The 17710-nt window shown below is 45.8% G+C and overlaps 1 protein-coding gene across 10 annotated transcripts in view; it reads right to left on the reverse strand.

The window, feature by feature from the left end:
- Nucleotides 1–17710, reverse strand: part of SEPTIN11 (septin 11) — a 104264-nt gene that overhangs the window by 5847 nt on the left and 80707 nt on the right. For 3 of the 10 annotated variants that reach the window (XR_014568356.1, XM_083756686.1, XM_083756689.1), the window contains exon 10: nucleotides 5378–5446. The exons of 4 other annotated variants lie outside the window; for them this stretch is intronic. Coding sequence is in view for 5 of the 6 variants with exons in the window: in XM_083756686.1 (XP_083612812.1) it covers nucleotides 5422–5446 (25 nt within the window). In the remaining variant the exon portion in view is untranslated. Of the gene's footprint in view, nucleotides 1–1543; nucleotides 5447–10700; nucleotides 11338–17710 lie in introns of those variants that run through there. 3 more of the 10 variants (XM_083756688.1, XM_083756685.1, XM_083756684.1) reach the window with 2 other exon arrangements.

Raw genomic sequence — 17710 nt, forward strand, 5'->3', positions numbered from 1 at the left:
GATTCTTTTGCCTCTCCCTGCTCCAAATTTGCTTCAGAGGGTTTGAGAAGTACTCCAAACAGATTTAAGAGGTGCACGGGGAGAGGAAAAGGAGGAGCTGTTCTGCTGCACAGTCAAAATCTGTGCAAATCTGCAAAATACCGTAGATTCTGGCATAGAAGACGACGTTTTAACCCCGAAAAATCCTCTAAAAAGTCAGGGGTCATCTTATACTCTGGGTATGGGTTCGCTGGGCAGTGGGCAGTGGGCTCCGTGCCGCGAGGAAGTCGCCCGGCGAAACTGCCCAGCGATGCTAAGCCAGCTTCGCTGGACGGCTTCCTCCTGGCGCGGAGCGGAGCCCGCCGCCCACTGCTGCTGCCCAGCGAAGCTGCCAATTTGGGGGGTCGGCTTATATGCCCAGGGACGTTGGTGGCGCTGTGGGTTAAACCACAGAGGCTAGGACTTGCCGATCAGAAGGTCGGCGGTTCAAATCCCCGCGACGGGGTGAGCTCCCGTTGCTCGGTCCCTGCTCCTGCCAACCTACCAGTTCGAAAGCACACCAGTGCAAGTAGATAAATTGGTACTGCTCCAGCGGAAAGGTAAACGGCGTTTCCGTGCGCTGCTCTGGTTCACCAGAAGCGGCTTAGTCATGCTGGCCACATGACCCAGAAGCTGTACGCCGGCTCCCTCGGCCAATAAAGCGAGATGAGCGCCGCCACCTCAGACTCGGCCACAACTGGACCTAATGGTTAGGGTCCTTATATGCCCAGTCGCCTAATACACCGGAATCTACGGCACTGCAGTGGATGCTGCCCTGCAGTCCCACCCCAGCCAGAGTAAAAACCTCAGCTGCCAAAATTTTGCAAGCCACCTGTCCTCCCCCCGAATGCCCTACAGCTGCTACACTTATCCCACTTATCCCTACAGCTGCTACACTTATCCCTTTCTAAACTGAAGCAAAGGATTCTGAGGGTTAAGTCCATGCCACATACTGGCAGCCCTCTTGCCCTTTGCAAATGAATGCAGGAATGCCAAAAACAGACCCGAGTATAAAGAGGCTGGAACATGCGAGAATGAAGTACAAAGATGTCTGGACCTTGCCAAGATGCTGTGAGGGGGAACAAGAGAGCACAGAATGGACAATTTAAAATGGCAGTGACTGTGCCCAATGATCTGTGACCAAAAAGGGGAGAGCAAAAGAAAAAGGGGATGGAGTGTGTGTGTACAAATGATGGAAGAGACCCCTAAAGGCTGCAAACCAGCTGGGCTCCAGTGGCTCCCGTTCCCAATTCTCCCCTCCCCATCACTCCCAGAAAGTTTAAGTGGCAAACCAAAATATTTTAAAAATGAAGGCCACACAAAAAAAGAATAATGCATGTTATGTTTTGCTTTTGCTTTTTTAAAATGTATTTTCTCCTTCCCACTTTTGTGTGTTCGGACTCTTCAGGAGTAAACATCCAAGAACATATACAAAACCAAAAGAAAACCCCAAACCCCGTGTCTGTCAAATGCACAAAGATGCCGATTGTTGGTGTGCTTGGAAAAACCCTTTTTTGACATTGAAAAGTGTTAACAAAAGTCTAATGGACGGATACATAACATATATATATAGCGCTATATTAACACTGTAAGTCGGTTACAAAGTCATTCTGGTAAAAACATAGGATACTTTCAAAATAGGAAATGAATAGAAGAAACTACACCTAAAAAGTTTTAAGGCAGTCAGCAAACTCCCCCCCCCCCTTAAAAAACAACAACACAAAATCCCACAAAACAGAAGTATACAAACGACATATTCCTACGGCTGTTCACAGTTCAATATCGATAAAATTGGGGGAAAGGAGGAGATAAAACAGAACCCTTCATATATGTTTCAAGGCTACACTGCCAGGCTCCAGCTACACAGATGTAAGGACTACTTTACCATAAATGCAATTGGTTTTTGACCCCCTTTTGGTGCAAAGATATGGCAAGGTTACAGGTTGGCGTTCATGAATGGCAAGTCAGAACCTCTTAAGGTATAATAAATGTTCACAACACGCGTCTCAGTTTGTCACATAGCAAAACAAGACATTTGTAAGCATCAACCCTAGTAAAACAAATAGGGTCGCTCTTGAAGCGAGGAGCCCCAAGTTCATGCTGCATAGAAAACCCATGATTTGGTGCAAATGGTATTAAATGGCTTCAATCTGCAAACTCTGGCTGTGTTTGTGAGTGTTGGCTGCCTATTAAACAGGGCTCGCTTGAAAACAAAAATCGTGTAAGCATCTACCTGGTAACAATGCAAGCACTCTAGGCAGCAGGAAGAGCGTGTTGGAGTTTTGATGGTGCAGTACGCAGATAGTGATGAGTCTATGTTAAGGTTAATGTGTAAACCAGTGTGGTTGCAGCTGTCTCAAATAACAATGCACTATCACCATTAACACTGGCATTCTTGCTTGACACTGTGGCTTCTGGTATAGCTTGTCCCAAGTGTTTATTTGCACGTTTTGATATCACAGAAGTGGCTGGATCTCACCCATCTTGGGTGTTTATGGGGTCCCATTCATATGTTAATGTCTAGGAGCTCCTAGCTCCTGTTACTGGCTCACCAGTTGCCACTAACATCACATTCAATGTCAACACTAAACGCACAATATATATTTTTTAGAATTTTGGTGCTCTGCCAAGACTTTGTTCTTTGTTCCCTTATGTTTGGAGTCTAGCCTTTCCACTTTTGTTATTATTTTTAAGAGCCCTACTTTCCCTCAATTGGACCCTCTATAGTTCCAATTGGGAAGATGGGAGACAGAGTGCATAATGGAAGTGACCTGGACACATATTCGCTAACCAAGAAGCAAATGCCTCTGAATGCAGCTGGTGTGTGGGCAAGTCACTTCTGCCACACTCAGAAAGGTGATGTGATTTTGCGGGATTGCCCTCATAGAATAGCTCCCTGTTTGGTGATTAGCGTTTGACATTTTAGCACTGGGGGGGGGGGGGGCTGAGATGGCACCTTAATGCCCTTTAAGACAGGGATTTTGGAGGAAGGCTGCAAGTTGACAGAGCTTCAAGCAAGCAAGGCCATCACTTGCTTATACTCATTCTTAATATGGGAATCACTGGGCAGTTTCGGATAGCAAGTCATCAACCACGTGTGGCAAACACCTATAATCTCACTGTCAAAAAGGAAACCAGTTGTCTGTTGTGACCAGGCCCGTCTTACCCATAGAGGCTAGTGGTGCGGGGCGCCAGGGCACCAAGTTCTGGATGGCGCCAGGAGAGAGTCCGGGGAACACCGAATGAGCGCGCTGAGTGAGCGAGGGCACATGCGCCATTCCCACCAAGCATCTGCTCGGTTGTTTTCCCTTTTAGCCTGCAGGTGCCGAATTCTGCAGGGTGCCTGCAAACTAAAAGGGGAAAAACCGAGCCGATGCTCAGTGGGAGTGGTGCATGTGCCCTCACTCAGCGTGCTGCCTGCCATGGCCACCGCAGCACGAAGCGGCTAGCTGAGCCGGGAGGCGCCACATCCAGCCTCTGCCTCTTCCCTGCCAGAGGAGCTGCCCTCCAGCCACTGCCCACCTCCTCCAGCCCTAAAAAAAGCTTGACAACTCTGGGAAAGGGAGGTGGTGCTGGAGGGATCTTTGCACCGGAAATGCTTAAGATGGCCCTGGTTGTGAATGGCAAGAGCAAAGCTCTAGCCTTATTGAATCTCAACTAACCCCCATCAACTGTCTGTGGGGGTGGGTGTGTTGGTGGTGGTGGTTAAAACCTGGTGCTTAGGATATGAAATTACACATGGGAAAGAAGCAAGCAAGTTCAACTTGCAATGGGTAGGGCGCATTGTTGCTATGCTATTCGTGATTCCATTGGGATTTCCCTGCCGGCTGCAACAGAAGTGGGCAGGCCAGCGCTGAGCAATTTCCAAAATACTACTCTGTATTAATATCCATCACAACTTCCAGGGATGCAGACCAAGACTGGTCTTCCTTTGAAGCAACGTGAAGCCATTGCACCAAACGTTTTTGTAAGAACCAAAACCAACCCTCTCCCACCCCAACACCAACCCTCCCAGGGCACAGCAAGGGGTATGGTTTTTATTCAAGTGCAAAAATATATACAGCTGCAGCTGTTATAGCCTTTGGCACTTGGAATAAGACACCGTGGACATTTCTTGTGTTCAACAAAAAAACCAACCAAATTAGATAAAAGTTTGGGTCTTGTTTTCCTGCTCCTTTTTATAGCAAGCACTTCTTCAAAAATAAAAATAAGCAAATGGTAAACTTCTTGATCACTTGACCTTCCTGACTAAACACTACCAGAGCTGGCCAAATACAATAGTGAGGATTTACTCAAGGGCCGGTCATCATTTCTCTACTTATTGGTTTGAGTGACAGAATACTAAGCTGGCTCCAGGAAGTTATTGGGGGGGGGGGGAGAGAGAAACTCGGCTGTCTCATGGCAGGTATTCATAGAACCACAGAATTGTAGAGTTGGATGGGACCCCAAGGATCATCTATCCCAACCCCCTGCAATGCAGGAATGGGCAGCTGTCCCATACATTAAAACACATATAAAATAGAAAATAAACACGTAAGCATGCATATTAAAAATGGAGCTTGTGTCTCTAAGCTGTGTTTTTCCTAGGACTACCAGTAAAACCTGGGTATTTAGGGCGGTTAAGCTGGGAGATCACACAAAATGGTGAAGTGGGCTTTTTTCCTAGCACAAAAAAATAAAAAATGGGAGCACCATGAAAGCGCTGTTGCTCGAAGCAAACAGGGCTGGAATTGCGGGAAGCTCCTGTCAGTGAAGGGCCAGGCAAAAAATAAAATAAAATAAATACAAATTGCATAGCCCTACCTCCAAATCGTGGGGGAGGAGTAACTCCTTCCTGGATTACCACCACTGCTGAAAGTGAACTAAACGTTCACCACTTGGATATTAAGCATTTTTTACTTGGCAGTATGTTCCAATGCTCTCTCAATGAAACTTTCTGGATATCAGATCAACAGAACAACCCTAAACGTCTTTACTTAGAAGACCGCCCTGCAATCAATATGTACAGCACAGCACCCTTACTTGGAAGTAACTTCAACTGAACTGAATATAATTTCTGGTTCAACATGCCCAGGTTCCAGCAGCAAAGCCCTCTGAACATTATTTGTGAACAAACTGCACCACTGATCAAAAGGAAAGCCAAGTTCTACCAACTGTTGCTGGACTGGAGTGGCTGTGCTTGGCCACCTGCTGCTTCGCCCCTTCTGTTCTGTACTACCGAGTTGCAATTTAGCCGAAGGAATATTGGAACATCTCTGCACCCCTGCAGATCATGAGCACACCCGTTTGCAAAAAAAACCCCAGCCCTTTGGGGTAGTTCCTAAAGGTGGGTAGAATGGTCTTGTGCAGCTATACTTACATGCAAAGGAGATAGCACATCCAAAAAGCTTTTGAGGAGAGACATTATTCCGTGCAGAGCCAAGGACTGCTGTGAAGAAAGGCATAGATACAGAAAGGAGAAGCAAGTGCAATATTTAGCAAGCTAAACATGGTCCGTGGAGTGGCTAAGGTAGGGCAAGACCCTGGCTCTCTGGCAGTTAATTAGCTCCCAGGGAACTCGTGGCCCTCCAAATATTGTACTGCCATCTTCTTTAAGCACCGGCAATAATGGTTGGGACTGTTGGGAGACCAGCAATATCCAAAAGGCCACAGGTGCTTCACCTTTCTGAGCTAAGGCGACCCATGCAGGTAAGCCAGCTTCCATGCATGCATCTCTCGTTGGATCAGGAGCAGACAAATCTGGTGTGTCTCCAAATATATGCTGGGATTTGCATCTGAGTGTGGCTGCTGCTTATCTGTACTGAACTGATGATTATTATATTATTAACTGAATTTATATGCCGCCCTAAACCCGGAGGTGCTTTTGACTGCACACGCATTAAAATTCTGGTGCACCTAGTTGTGAGCAACCAACTGACAAGAGGTGGACTGCAGGCCACTCTAAGGTGCCGTAGAGATGCCATGTTTCGAAACGTTTAAAAGGTGGGTTTCGAAAAGGGCATTGAAGAGTCAGATTGGAGCATACATCAACAAATAACTTTACGTTATGGGGGTTTCTGAAGGGGAGGGAGATCAGAGCAATCGGAAAGAAAACCCCCTCCACCAAGAATGAATTTCATTCTCTGGATTAGTGGGCTAGGAAGGAAGGAAAGAAACTCGCGGAGTTTAAAAAAGAAAGGAGGACAAAAGCCAGAATACATTTGGCAAAGGGGTTTGCAACGGGAGATCTGTAGAGGCATCTAGACCTAGGCTGCAAATAGCAGAATCTCCAGGATCTGGGTGCCTGCACTTATATAGTCCGGCCCCCCACAAGGTCTGAGGGACAGTGGACCGGCCCCCTGCTGAAAATGTTTGCTGACCCCTGACTGCTGGAAATTGACAAGACAAAATGCTTGCTTTAGCAAGGACGCATCTATCGGTCTTCTAACCTGGCATATTAGCCACTTGCCTACTCACCTGTGGTGACTAAGTCCTGCTTCCAGGTGATCAGATAAGGAGGCTTTTGAAAACTGAAAGGGGTTTGCAGGGGGAGGGAACAGGAGGTGGCTTAGGTGCCACAAGGGCTGGCACTCACATGCATAGGCAGGCTGGCTTATCTGCAAGACTGTCAAGAGCCTGGTAAGTCTGGTAAGCCTGGTAAGTCACCAAGCTGGGCAGAGAATTTTATTACCCTCCTGTTCTGATTTCTGGGAAGAAACTTCTGGTCAAGTTCTCTTTACTGCTTGGTAGGTTGCTATAGATGGAAAAAAAACACCTTATTTCTCAGAGGGATTCTCTTAAACTAAGCAGGCGGAACAAATAAAATACTTAAAACAAACTGAGCAGGCACAAAAGCCGATTAGGAATCAGGACACACACAGACATGGCTGGTGCAAACACGGCACACAAGCATTCAAGCTTTGGGAAACGTGAACATATAGTTGCACAAGGAAGCTGCTGCATTGCATGGTTAGGAAACTGGCTCCTTCTGTTCAAGGCCAAGAGAGAAGCGGTTGCTTGGAGCGCTACTTTTCATCCAGCTTGCTTAGCTGGCAAGTCCTTCTTTTGGCCGCAACGCTTGCATTGAAGCAGCCTTAGGCAACCTGGAACCCTACAGATGCTTCGGACTACAAGTTCTGAAGCATTTGGAGGGCACTAGGTTGACAAAGGCTGCATTACAGTATAGCACAAAACTGGTCCTCTATTTTGCTGATCTGCCTCCCTTTGGGCAGGTTTTCAGCCATCCTGCTAAGGGTGTTCACACATCATATTCCACAAAGGTACAACCTGTGCATGCAGATAGCCAAGATGGACACTTGAACAGTTGATGTAATGTTTCAACAAGTGCAGTCCGTTTGCACAACCTCTGGGCTCCACAAATGGACATGTTTACACCCCGCCACATGAAGACTTGTTCACCTGCAGAGGCAGCTTGAACCTGTGTTTAGTGTGATGTGTGAACCAGCCTTCTGGCTTTTGCTAAGAACTATGTTCTTAGCAATGTGGAAAAACTATGTGGAAAAAGAAAAAAAGACACCGTGGCGGTTTGGCAGAGAAGCAAGCAAAGTTGGAAAGCGAAGGGAGGGTGGTGACTTTGGTGATGAGCGTAATTTCAAAGAGTGCTTTTCAAAAAAAAGGTAAGAAACAGGAGACTACCTAGCTGGAATCAGAGGGACAATTAGCTGCACGTCAGCAGAAAATGTTGAGGGAAGCGGAAGGTAAACAGGACTCGCCATCTCTTGGAAAGTGTCAGAAAGGAAAATGTTCTGTCCAGCACAGAAAAATACAAACAGTTAAATACTTCAGAGTCAGCTTCACAACAGTTAAAGTGAGAGCGAGGAAGAGCAAAGGACGAAGAGGAGGTTGGGTACGGGGTGAGATTTCATTCCAATATTTGCCTTGGCTGGCACATACAATTTCAAAGTGGAAACCGTAAAAGTAATCTGGACAGGAGAGGCTTGTCTTCCCTCACAGCTCTACACTGACACTGTGAGTTCGAGCAAGTTTAGAAATTAGTTTGGTTGCCACACGGCTTCACGTTCTGCTCAAGAAACCTGGTAAATGCTGGTTTTAAACAAGGGTGCCGAGAACCAAAAGCTACGTCTTCCACAGTTCCCTGGGAAGTTGTGGTGGTTAGACCAGCTTCCTAAAGATAATGAGATAGAAATTGATCTGAAAGTCAGTGGAATTCAAAGGCTTTCCTTCTATCCCTGCTTGGCTCAACTTCGGATGGACAAGTACATTGGTTGCAGGCAAGGTGTCACTGAAACCTATTTTAAAAATACATGTGGAATATTCGCTCTGCAGAAAGTCAGGGTGCTGTAGCTGTTTCTGTCTCCTGTGGGCCTTTGACAAACATGTCTCCTTCCTCCTCCAAAATGTCTGGCTGGGCTCTTATGGAAGAAGTAGTCAAAAACATCTGAAGGTTGCTCTATGCTCTGTACATTCCAAAGCCCTCACATTCCCACAATACTCTTACTCTCTACTTACTTGCCAGTTTTTGTTGTGTAAATCCTGCTAACCATTAACAAAGACAGTCATGCACACAATCGACACCCATTTCTGGAACTCTGATGAGCATGCCTGTGCTCCCAAACACCTATTTTTCAACACCACAACTTAAAACTTTGGGTGCACGCTCAGAAATGAAGCAAATGGGATTTGGGTGCACATCTAAACTTGTGCGAATAAGCTCTTGAGCAGGTGCCTATGACTGTATTCTGGCAATGCCTTTATTGCTCAGCCTATCTTATCCTTGCAGGGACAATTCTGAAGTCCTGGCCCAAGCAGAGCTTTGACAACAACCAGCAGCTAACCATGGTTTAACAAATGGCGTGAAGCCTGAGGGATGGTTCTTACGTTGCAGGAAAAACATGGTTGTCTCTCTCCAGCGCTTTTTTTCCTGGGGGTACGCATAGCCCTAAACATTTTGTGAATCTTTGTACTTTTTGTCCATTTACTGTATTTATTTTCCCCGATTTGAACTATAAAATGGTGATTTTCTTGGGTCAAAATGAAAGTATCCCTAAACATTTTTTTAAAAAAGAAAAAAAGCACTGGCTGCATCCATACCACACTTCAACAATGTTAAAAACAGGAGAGATCACATGGGAGCACTGTGATGGTAAGACCCGCAGGCTATTTGGAACTGCTATTCACTTCTAAGAACTGAGAAATGAAAGATGAATCTTTTACATTGAGCTCATATACTTACACAAATTCAGATGACAAGAACAACACCCATCACCCATAAGACTGAGCCCTAAGGGGGTAGGTTTAATTTCTTCATTTCAGGATAAAACAGACCACTAATTCTTTCAGTAAATCCTTGATGCTGTAAAGATTATTAACATTCCGGGGATGTTTCTCCCTGTGCTATCTGATGCCCTTGTGGCTCCTTTGTGTCCAGGCATTTGTAGTAGGTTATCCTCCATCAATTAAAAATAATAATGAGCAGCTCTGGTTTGCACACGTGCTGCATTTGTTAGTTACCGTATTTTTTGCTCTATAAGACTCACTTTTTCCCTCCTAAAAAGTAAGGGGAAATGTGTGTGCGTCTTATGGAGCGAATGCAGGCTGCGCAGCTATCCCAGAAGCCAGAACAGCAAGAGGGATTGCTGCTTTCACTGTGCAGCGATCCCTCCTGCTGTTCTGGCTTCTGGGATTCAGAATATTTTTTTTCTTGTTTTCCTCCTCCAAAAACTAGGCACGTCTTGTGGTCTGGTGCGTCTTATAGAGCGAAAAATACGGTATATCATGTCTGCAGCGAGGTTTGGTTAAAAGCAAGATCAAAACTTACCAGGGGAGCCTGTTAAAACGGACACGCCAAAAGTGGAAAGCATCCAAGACGTTAGTTACAAAAGGCAGCATGCATGTGCGAAGTCATGCAATGTCAGTAAGAGACATGTCACAAATCCTGAGCCTGGGGCTTCTTCTGCAAACTTGCAAGCTATTTCCAAAGGAAGTCTTAGGCGGAGTGGGACCGGTGGGTTTAGAACACTTTTGTGTCCGGATGAAAGAGCCTTAGGACCCATCTGCACTCAACATTTAAAGCAGTATCATACCACTTTAAACAGCCATGCCCCCCCCCCAAATAATTCTGGGAATGGTTGTTTAAAACTGCTCAGAGTTGTTAGGAGGTCGCGATTCCCCTTGCAGACCTACAATTCCTAGAGTGATTTAATAATCAATTGTTCTTCCCAGGGAACTCTGGGAATTGTAGTTCTGTGAAGGGAACAGGGGCCTCTCCTAACAGCCTTGCCACCTTTAACAAACTCCACTTCCCAGGATTCATTGGGAGGAAGCCATGACTGTTCAAAGTGGAAGGTTTTAAATGCATAGGGCAAGCGGGGCCTTACTCTATATCAGCAGTTTGCTTCAGATGTAGCCCCACATGACTCCTCAGGCTACTGCTCTAAGACAGTGTTTCAGCTGTTTTTGGACTCCCGTCATCTTGTTCAGTCCTGGACTGGCTTTGCTAGTTGTAGAAATGGGTTGTATCTGGGGGGTTGGGGAGGGTTTGTGTGAAAAGCTAACCACAGTGAGCTAGTTCAGTATAAATGGAATGTGCTATACATAGCCCAAATTCCTGAGCATGGCTATAATCCTTCTTCACTCCGACAAGTGATGAAGTTTTTCAAAATATCATGGCCCTGGTGCAGACGACCACACAGCAATTTGCACGTGTAGTGGGACTTTAATTCTTTCTTCTTTTCAAACCCTAAATAGTATCCCCTTTGTACTAAATCTTCTTCTGAAGGAAAATCAAGGCACAGCCATGAGACCCACAAAAGCCCCATTGATTTCAATGTGAGGAAAATGTAAACATGTACTAAACCATAAAAGAAACCCATGGACTTTAAAGGGTTTTGTGGTGGCTGGATGGTGTTCTTGCTAAGAGGTGCATTGGTGCAGGAGGTGGGAGGGTAGGAGTTTGCCATTCAAAATGGGGAAAAAAGAAGAATAAGCCCGTTGTACAAAAGCAACCCAAGTTTCAGACACCTCAAGAGGATCTCAAGAGGACCATGGCCAAAAGGTGGACCCAAGTGCAATGAACAAGACCCAAGTTTAAAATTGTTACAATCTAGTTCCAGCTCCCATTCCAATCAATTTTACAGTTTCTGTTCTTCAGAGGAAGAAGGAATATCCCCAATAAAGCCCAAGGCCAGGTAGCCTTTGCTCCAACACCCACCCAACATAGTATTATTAATATAGTGAGGATTTGTGTTTAAAAGGGAAGAGAGAAAAAAACAAAAACAAAGATGGCTGAAACTCATTACTGCAAAAGCAGGTGAATGCAGGAACATCCTTTGACTTGGCAGGCTTTATGTGAAGCTTGAACTGCAAATCAAAAAACAAACACGAGAACAGAAATGTTAGAAATAATAGCAACTCAAAAAAGGGAAAAAAATTAAATTGGGAAAAAAAATCAGTGGGAAATGACAAGGAAGCTGGCGACAGCTTCTTGCTTCATGGCAGAGGGTTTTGCAAAAGGGATTATTATGGAATGGGAAGGAATGAAAACCAACCAACCCTTAACCTTTAAATCCATGCTAAGTTCTTATTGTGTGGAAGCCTAGTAGCAAAACACAGACCAAAAGCCACACAGCATTTTAAAATTTATGGCCATGTGTGACAAAAACAGGACGGTCTGGTCGGTTAATTTATCCATTTCCCCAGTTAATGCTCCGGTTCCAGTGACAGACACAAGCAGCTGCCTCTCAAAGTTATAGTGTTGGAAGGGACTCTGAGAGACATCTACTCCAACCCCCGGCAATGCAGGATTCTCAACACCTGGTCTCCCATCCAACTTGGAACCATACCGGACCCTGCTTATCTTTGCAAGTGTGCCGGCAGTTTTAATGCTGCACCACTAGGCGGCTTCACTGGTCCAGCTACCTGTCTGTTCCAGCCTTTGCAAATCTGGTACTCTCCACATGTTTTGGATGTCCGTTCCTGAGCACTGGCCATGCCAGCTGTGACTGATGGGAGCTTGGAGCCCAACAACACATGGGCAGTTCCAGCTTGGATAAGGTTAGTATCCTTTGAGTAGTTTGGGAAAGGGGCATAGCTCAGCCACAGGAAGTGTGCAAGAGGTTCCCAGGCTCAAAACTCTGTGTCTCCAGATTGGGTGGGGAAAGACTCTTGCCTGAAACCCTGGAGAGCTACTGTCAATCGATGTAGACAGGACTGAGCTAAATGGACCTATAATCCGTACAAGGCAGCTTTCTGTGTACCTCCAAGTGCTCAGGCAAAGGCCTTTCCCCAGCTTTGCTACTGTAGAGCCTTTCAACTGGGCATGCCAGGACTTGAACCTGGGGCCCTTCAGACATTCCCCCCAATGCCCTCCTTAGATGTGCATGGGATGCGCCATTGATTCAGTGCCTCGTGTGCAAAGAAAGGCATGTGCAGATGGGCTCCCTCCACTGGAATGAATGCAAAAGTTTCTGCAAGCAGCGGGAGCCTGTGCATGCCTTGGGACAGATTGGAACACAGCGATTTAATTGCAGATTTAGAAAGCATATACCAGTTAATTGGCAAATCACTATCCTTGAGTAGCATACTGTACTTTGCACTAAAAAACCCCCACAATCCTTAATTGAGCAAAGGAACAGACACCCACCGCAAAACACCGGGCAAACTAAGTGCCTTGGGAAAGTTCTTTAGTAATCTTGATGAAGCAAACAAAGCTGTACATCTCCCAGAATTAACAAGCTAGCATCTTCGAAAATTGTAGCTAAAGGAATGCATGCTGCAAAAGTGCATGTTATATGCAGGAGTCAGGGGGTACAGAATTTCCTGGACTGCACCATTCTTGTTTGAATGCTGGGGGAATGGAGGGACTCCCACTAGCAAATTCTCTCCACATAAAAAAAACAATGCAAGACAAGAGCCTAAGTCAGCACACAATGGCGCTGATAGCAGTTATGGCATCAGGCCGAGGAAGGCTGGCAATGGCTGTCTTAGGACAAGGGGTTTTTACCACTACTGCTTCCTGAAATCATTTAACTGGAGAAGTTGATCTGGAAGTTCTGCTCCAGATCAGCACATTGTCTCCCGGTAGTGTTATAAAAATGCTAGATAGTATATATATTTTGCCTTGCCACAAACATACGGTGTAAAACCTCAGCTGCCCAGTTCTTACTCTGGATTAAAAGGGAGCATTCCAATCTGCTGGGTTTCAGAGGGAAGTCATGCCGGCAGCAGTGAGCAGGTTGATCTGCCACGAGTCAATGGACATCACTGCAGTCATTCCACTGTGGGTTCTGTTACCAAGAAAAGTTCAAACCCTTTCCTAGGCAAAGTGGAGCCCTGAATTCAAGGGCAAGAGAAAACTTAAAAACCTTTTAAAAGCAGAAATCCAGGCTAGGTTGCAACATTTGTGGGTGTGCATGATAAATATATGTGCATATTTATTGCAATAATGATGACATACTCTCGCTTTTCCATTTAAAGCATTCAACAGCAAGTGAAAGCACTAAACTGCACATCTGAGCACACAACAGTTTCTAAAAGTGGAAAGAGCTACCTGCACAGAAAGTGATTCTCTGCAGGAGAGAATCCTAGAACTGTAGAGCTGGAAGGGACATCTAGGGGGTCATCTAGAGTAGACCAACTCTCTGCAACGCATGCAGTCCATTGTGAATTGTTAAATGTGGCCATCAGACACAGGCAGCATTTGCATGCAGTGCCAAGTCACGAAGTATCGTTTATTAAAGCATAGAGTGCATGCAGTTCAAGCCCTTAGGCAACATGCCTCCCTTCTGCATGCAGGTACACAAACTGTGAAAGTTTTATGACTAATTGATTGTGTTTACTTATATGCTGCTTTCCCACAATAAGCTGTGCCCAGTGTGCCTTACAGTAAACACTCAAGAAGACATCAGAATACAAATATACCCTATACAGAGCATGTCAGTAAAGCTAAGTGATGCTGGAGTTCATGGTTTGTTCCACCCAGGCAAATCACAATAGCTTAGGTAAAAAACAGGTAACTGTGGTTTGGGCAAAACAAAGGTTTGGATGCAAAGCTAACCAGCTCATCGTTTGTTTACCTGCTTGCAGAAGGAAGGAGAAAAGTAGGAGCAATTGGGCTGCATTAATAAACCACCCTCTGTAGCTTAGCACATATGCTTGCATCTTGACAAACCACAGTTTGCCAGAGGGCCCCATCTTGAAAGAAGCTACAGTTAGCCTTCTCTCGCCAGATGCAGCCACCAAGAATATGACCCCATCGGCTTTGAGGGGGGGAAAGTAGAAACCCCTCCCTCCCCAAGTCCAACTGCTGGCGGCTGCATGGAGTTAATGTGCATGTCCACATGTGGTTGCGGCGCATGAGAGTGTGTGTGCCTTCCAAGTATGCATTGTGCTCACACGGTGTGGCCCCTGGCTTAGCATTCTGTGTCAATGTGGCCGCGCTCTGTCAGGGGTTTATATCTGCGCTGAAACCTTGCCAGGTGTAACTGGGAGGCCTCTCAAACCACCAAGGACACCTAACCCTATAACGGCAGACAGCATGCAGCATCTGGGTTGGCCAGGTGTGTCCTAACTATCAGGAGGCTGGATCGTGTCCTGCCCACTGCATTTCAGGCTCCAGCACCCCAACTCCACTTCTGGCAAATGACAGAGAGAACCGGGGTTGGGAAATACCTATCACAGGGCAGGATTTAGATATGCAGCCCTATGCGTGTCCTGCATGCGTGTGTTGTTGCATGTATGAACAGCGCACGTGCGCAGGAAAGCTGAGCCAAACCACAGCTTCCTAGCACATGTATACATGCAGTGGAACACACATTACAACCGTGACCAGCCAGTCTAAGCCAGCCAGAATCTGGCCCCATGTTTGAAGCAGCAGCAGCAGCCCTTAACAGTATTATCTGAAAACCCAGCGACTGCTCCTCTGGCTTGACAACTGCAGTGACAGTCTGACGCCACGTGGGGGAACTCCAGACACGTAAAAAGAAATAACAACCAAATGTTTTATGGATCCGCTACAAAAATAACCTTGAGAATTCCATCTTTCCTCCTCTCTTTCTCTCTCTCCAAAAGTTAATACTTTAGGCCCTTATCGTTGCAGCAAAAAAAGGCGAAATGAAACAAAACCTGGAATGTGTCCACAGAGCCTGATAAAAAAATATTAAGTTCCTGTAACCCCCATTCAGCTGGCTCAGCCTTATCTCCTAGAAAGCTTTTTGGGATGCTTCTCAAAAAAGGGTTGGTTTCTGCAGGGATGCCAGAGTTGCCATTTTCAGGCTTCACCCTTCCGTTAGCTCTAAACATTACACCACTGAGAAAATGGCACATCCAGGCCTTGCCCCCTCCCTCCTAAATTTTCCTTAATGTAACATCTGCACTTCCCCTAACTGATCCCTCTTTATAGTGAGTGAGGGGAAAGGGGTCTGTTTGGGATTGCAAGTTTGAAACCCAGGTCAGATGTTTCATTCTCTCTTCTTTTTTTTACAAAATTCACTGTCGCATCTGAGACGCACGCTAAAGCAAGGAAGTAAAAATGTCAACCTAATTTATAGTCGAAGGTGGATGGCTTTAGTTTGGGGAAACAGAAAGTTGCTGCCTCATAAAATATTATTATAGAAGGGATTGTGCTTATATAGACAGCAAAGGTCTATGCAGAATCTACAGCTTTCTCTGAGCTAGGGATCAGTACCAGAAACTTCCTATCGCCAGGCTCAGCCCTGGAAGATGTGATATTATAGTTACATTAGGGAAATCCCTCTCGCACAGAGTGCTTTTCCTTCACCACTGAAGAACTGCAGCCAGCCCCACCTATCTGGTGTTGGAGAAGGGTGGAGAAAAATTATCTCCAAGTGAAGCTCATTTCCACCTCCTCCTGTTTTAGAAACTGTGGTTGGGACACTGAACGTGTGACTAAATGAACCAGGCATGGATTGGGAACCTGAAGCCCTGACCAGCATGGGCAGAGCTCAGGACAATGGGAGCTGTGAGCCAGCCATATCTAGAGGTCTACAAGCTTCCCAGTCCTGGTCTGAACCCGTCCTGAAGTTTGTCTGCAATCAATGGGAGAATACTCCTTCACAGCTCCCCAATCTGGGTTCTGCACAGCAGAATGTCTCCTTAACTGCTCTACAATAAAGGTGCATTGTGAACAAGGCCAAAGGAGCACAAGGTGAGGTGAGATAGCCAGCCCATGCTGAAAATGTACAATTTTCCAAAGTTGGAACGCCCTCCTGTAATTTGCAAATTCGACTGAGTCCAGAGACAGACCTCCTCGACTAGGTCAAGCAATCACCATTACAGATGCTTATAAGATATACAAAAAATAGAGTTTCTTCCATGTAAAGACAGCTTCAAAAATAATTACTCTTTCAAAGAATCCTTCATTTAAAAAAATATAACCTACAGATTGATTCCCCACCCCCCACAAGGGAAGCACAGTCAGAAGCTAGAACAGTCAAAACGGACCTCGCTCTGCTCATTTTTACAAATTGCAGAATAGGACTTCGGTTATAGCAGAGAGGTAGCCATGTTAGTCTGCCGTAGCAAAAGCAACTAAGAGCCTTGAAGCACCTTAAAGACCAGCACTCAATTTGTGGCATGAGCTGTCATGAACATGAGCCCAATTTATCAGATGCAGGAAGTGGCAGGGATATATACCGTACAAAATTTTAACGGACCTACCGAACTCCTTTGCAAGCCATGTCATTTGGCAACACCGTGTATAGAAATTATTTTGGCCCCTGCGTTACATGATACTTATGTCATGTGACTGTTGTTGACTGTCTAGCCAAAATTGCATCAATCCACGCACAAAAGAAGCGGGAGGAGATCATCAGCAAGATTGAGGGACAGACCCCAAATTTTGCACAAGTTAAAAATAAACCTTCCCTAAGGATCCTAAGGGAGGGAAATTTAAAAGCAGTTCAGTGAGGACAGAGTGTGGTCAACGGCCACAAAATGTTGGGTGGAAGGAAGGATGGAGTAACTAGAAGTTTTGAAGAGCTGCAAAGAGCAACGGTGTGTTGCGGATCTTGCTGGTAATGAGTGATCATGTCTTTAAGGTGTCTGTTGTTTTAGCTACTGCAGAAACTAAGCTTAGCCAGTATTTAGGACTAGAGAGAAAGACGGAATGGATACGAAGCTCTTTGGTGGGTCAACTTCTGCTGGCAGAAGTGCAACCAAAAGGAGTTTCCACACCAAAGTTTTGGTGGGTGACCGGCACTCTGAAGCAGAGCATTGGTCACTCCCAAACAGACGTGTGCAGGGAAGGGACCAGGTCCCTGTGCTGACTGCCCTGCGCCCAGATGGGACTTGCAGCATCAGCCTGGAAGACAGAACTGGCCATGGTGGCTCTAAACTTGCAAAGAAGGTCAGGAAAGACCTTTGGGGTTGCACATCCCTGGTTACATTCTTGTGGTGCGAGATTGCTCCTGTAACTCTCTCCAGTGGTCGCAACGCCTTTAAAAAAAGGTCAACATGAAAAAGGCAAATCTGTATACCTACATTGCAAGTACATAATCCTGAAGCCAGTAGATGGCTCCATCTTTTGCACTTTGCCCTTTTCAGTACCTTGAGACCTTGTACGTGACCTGCGGGAGCACTCCAGTGTTACAAAAATGCAACCAGGGAAGTTACGTAAGTGGCAAACGTCACTCAAATCTCCCATGGGTGCCATGCGTGCAGAGCCATATGCACAGGTGCAGAATCAAAAGGAAACCTGCTGTAGCCCGGGCACCCA

Source organism: Podarcis gaigeae (genome assembly GCF_964106915.1).
Source record: "Podarcis gaigeae genome assembly, chromosome: 9".
Lineage (NCBI taxonomy): Eukaryota > Metazoa > Chordata > Lepidosauria > Squamata > Lacertidae > Podarcis > Podarcis gaigeae.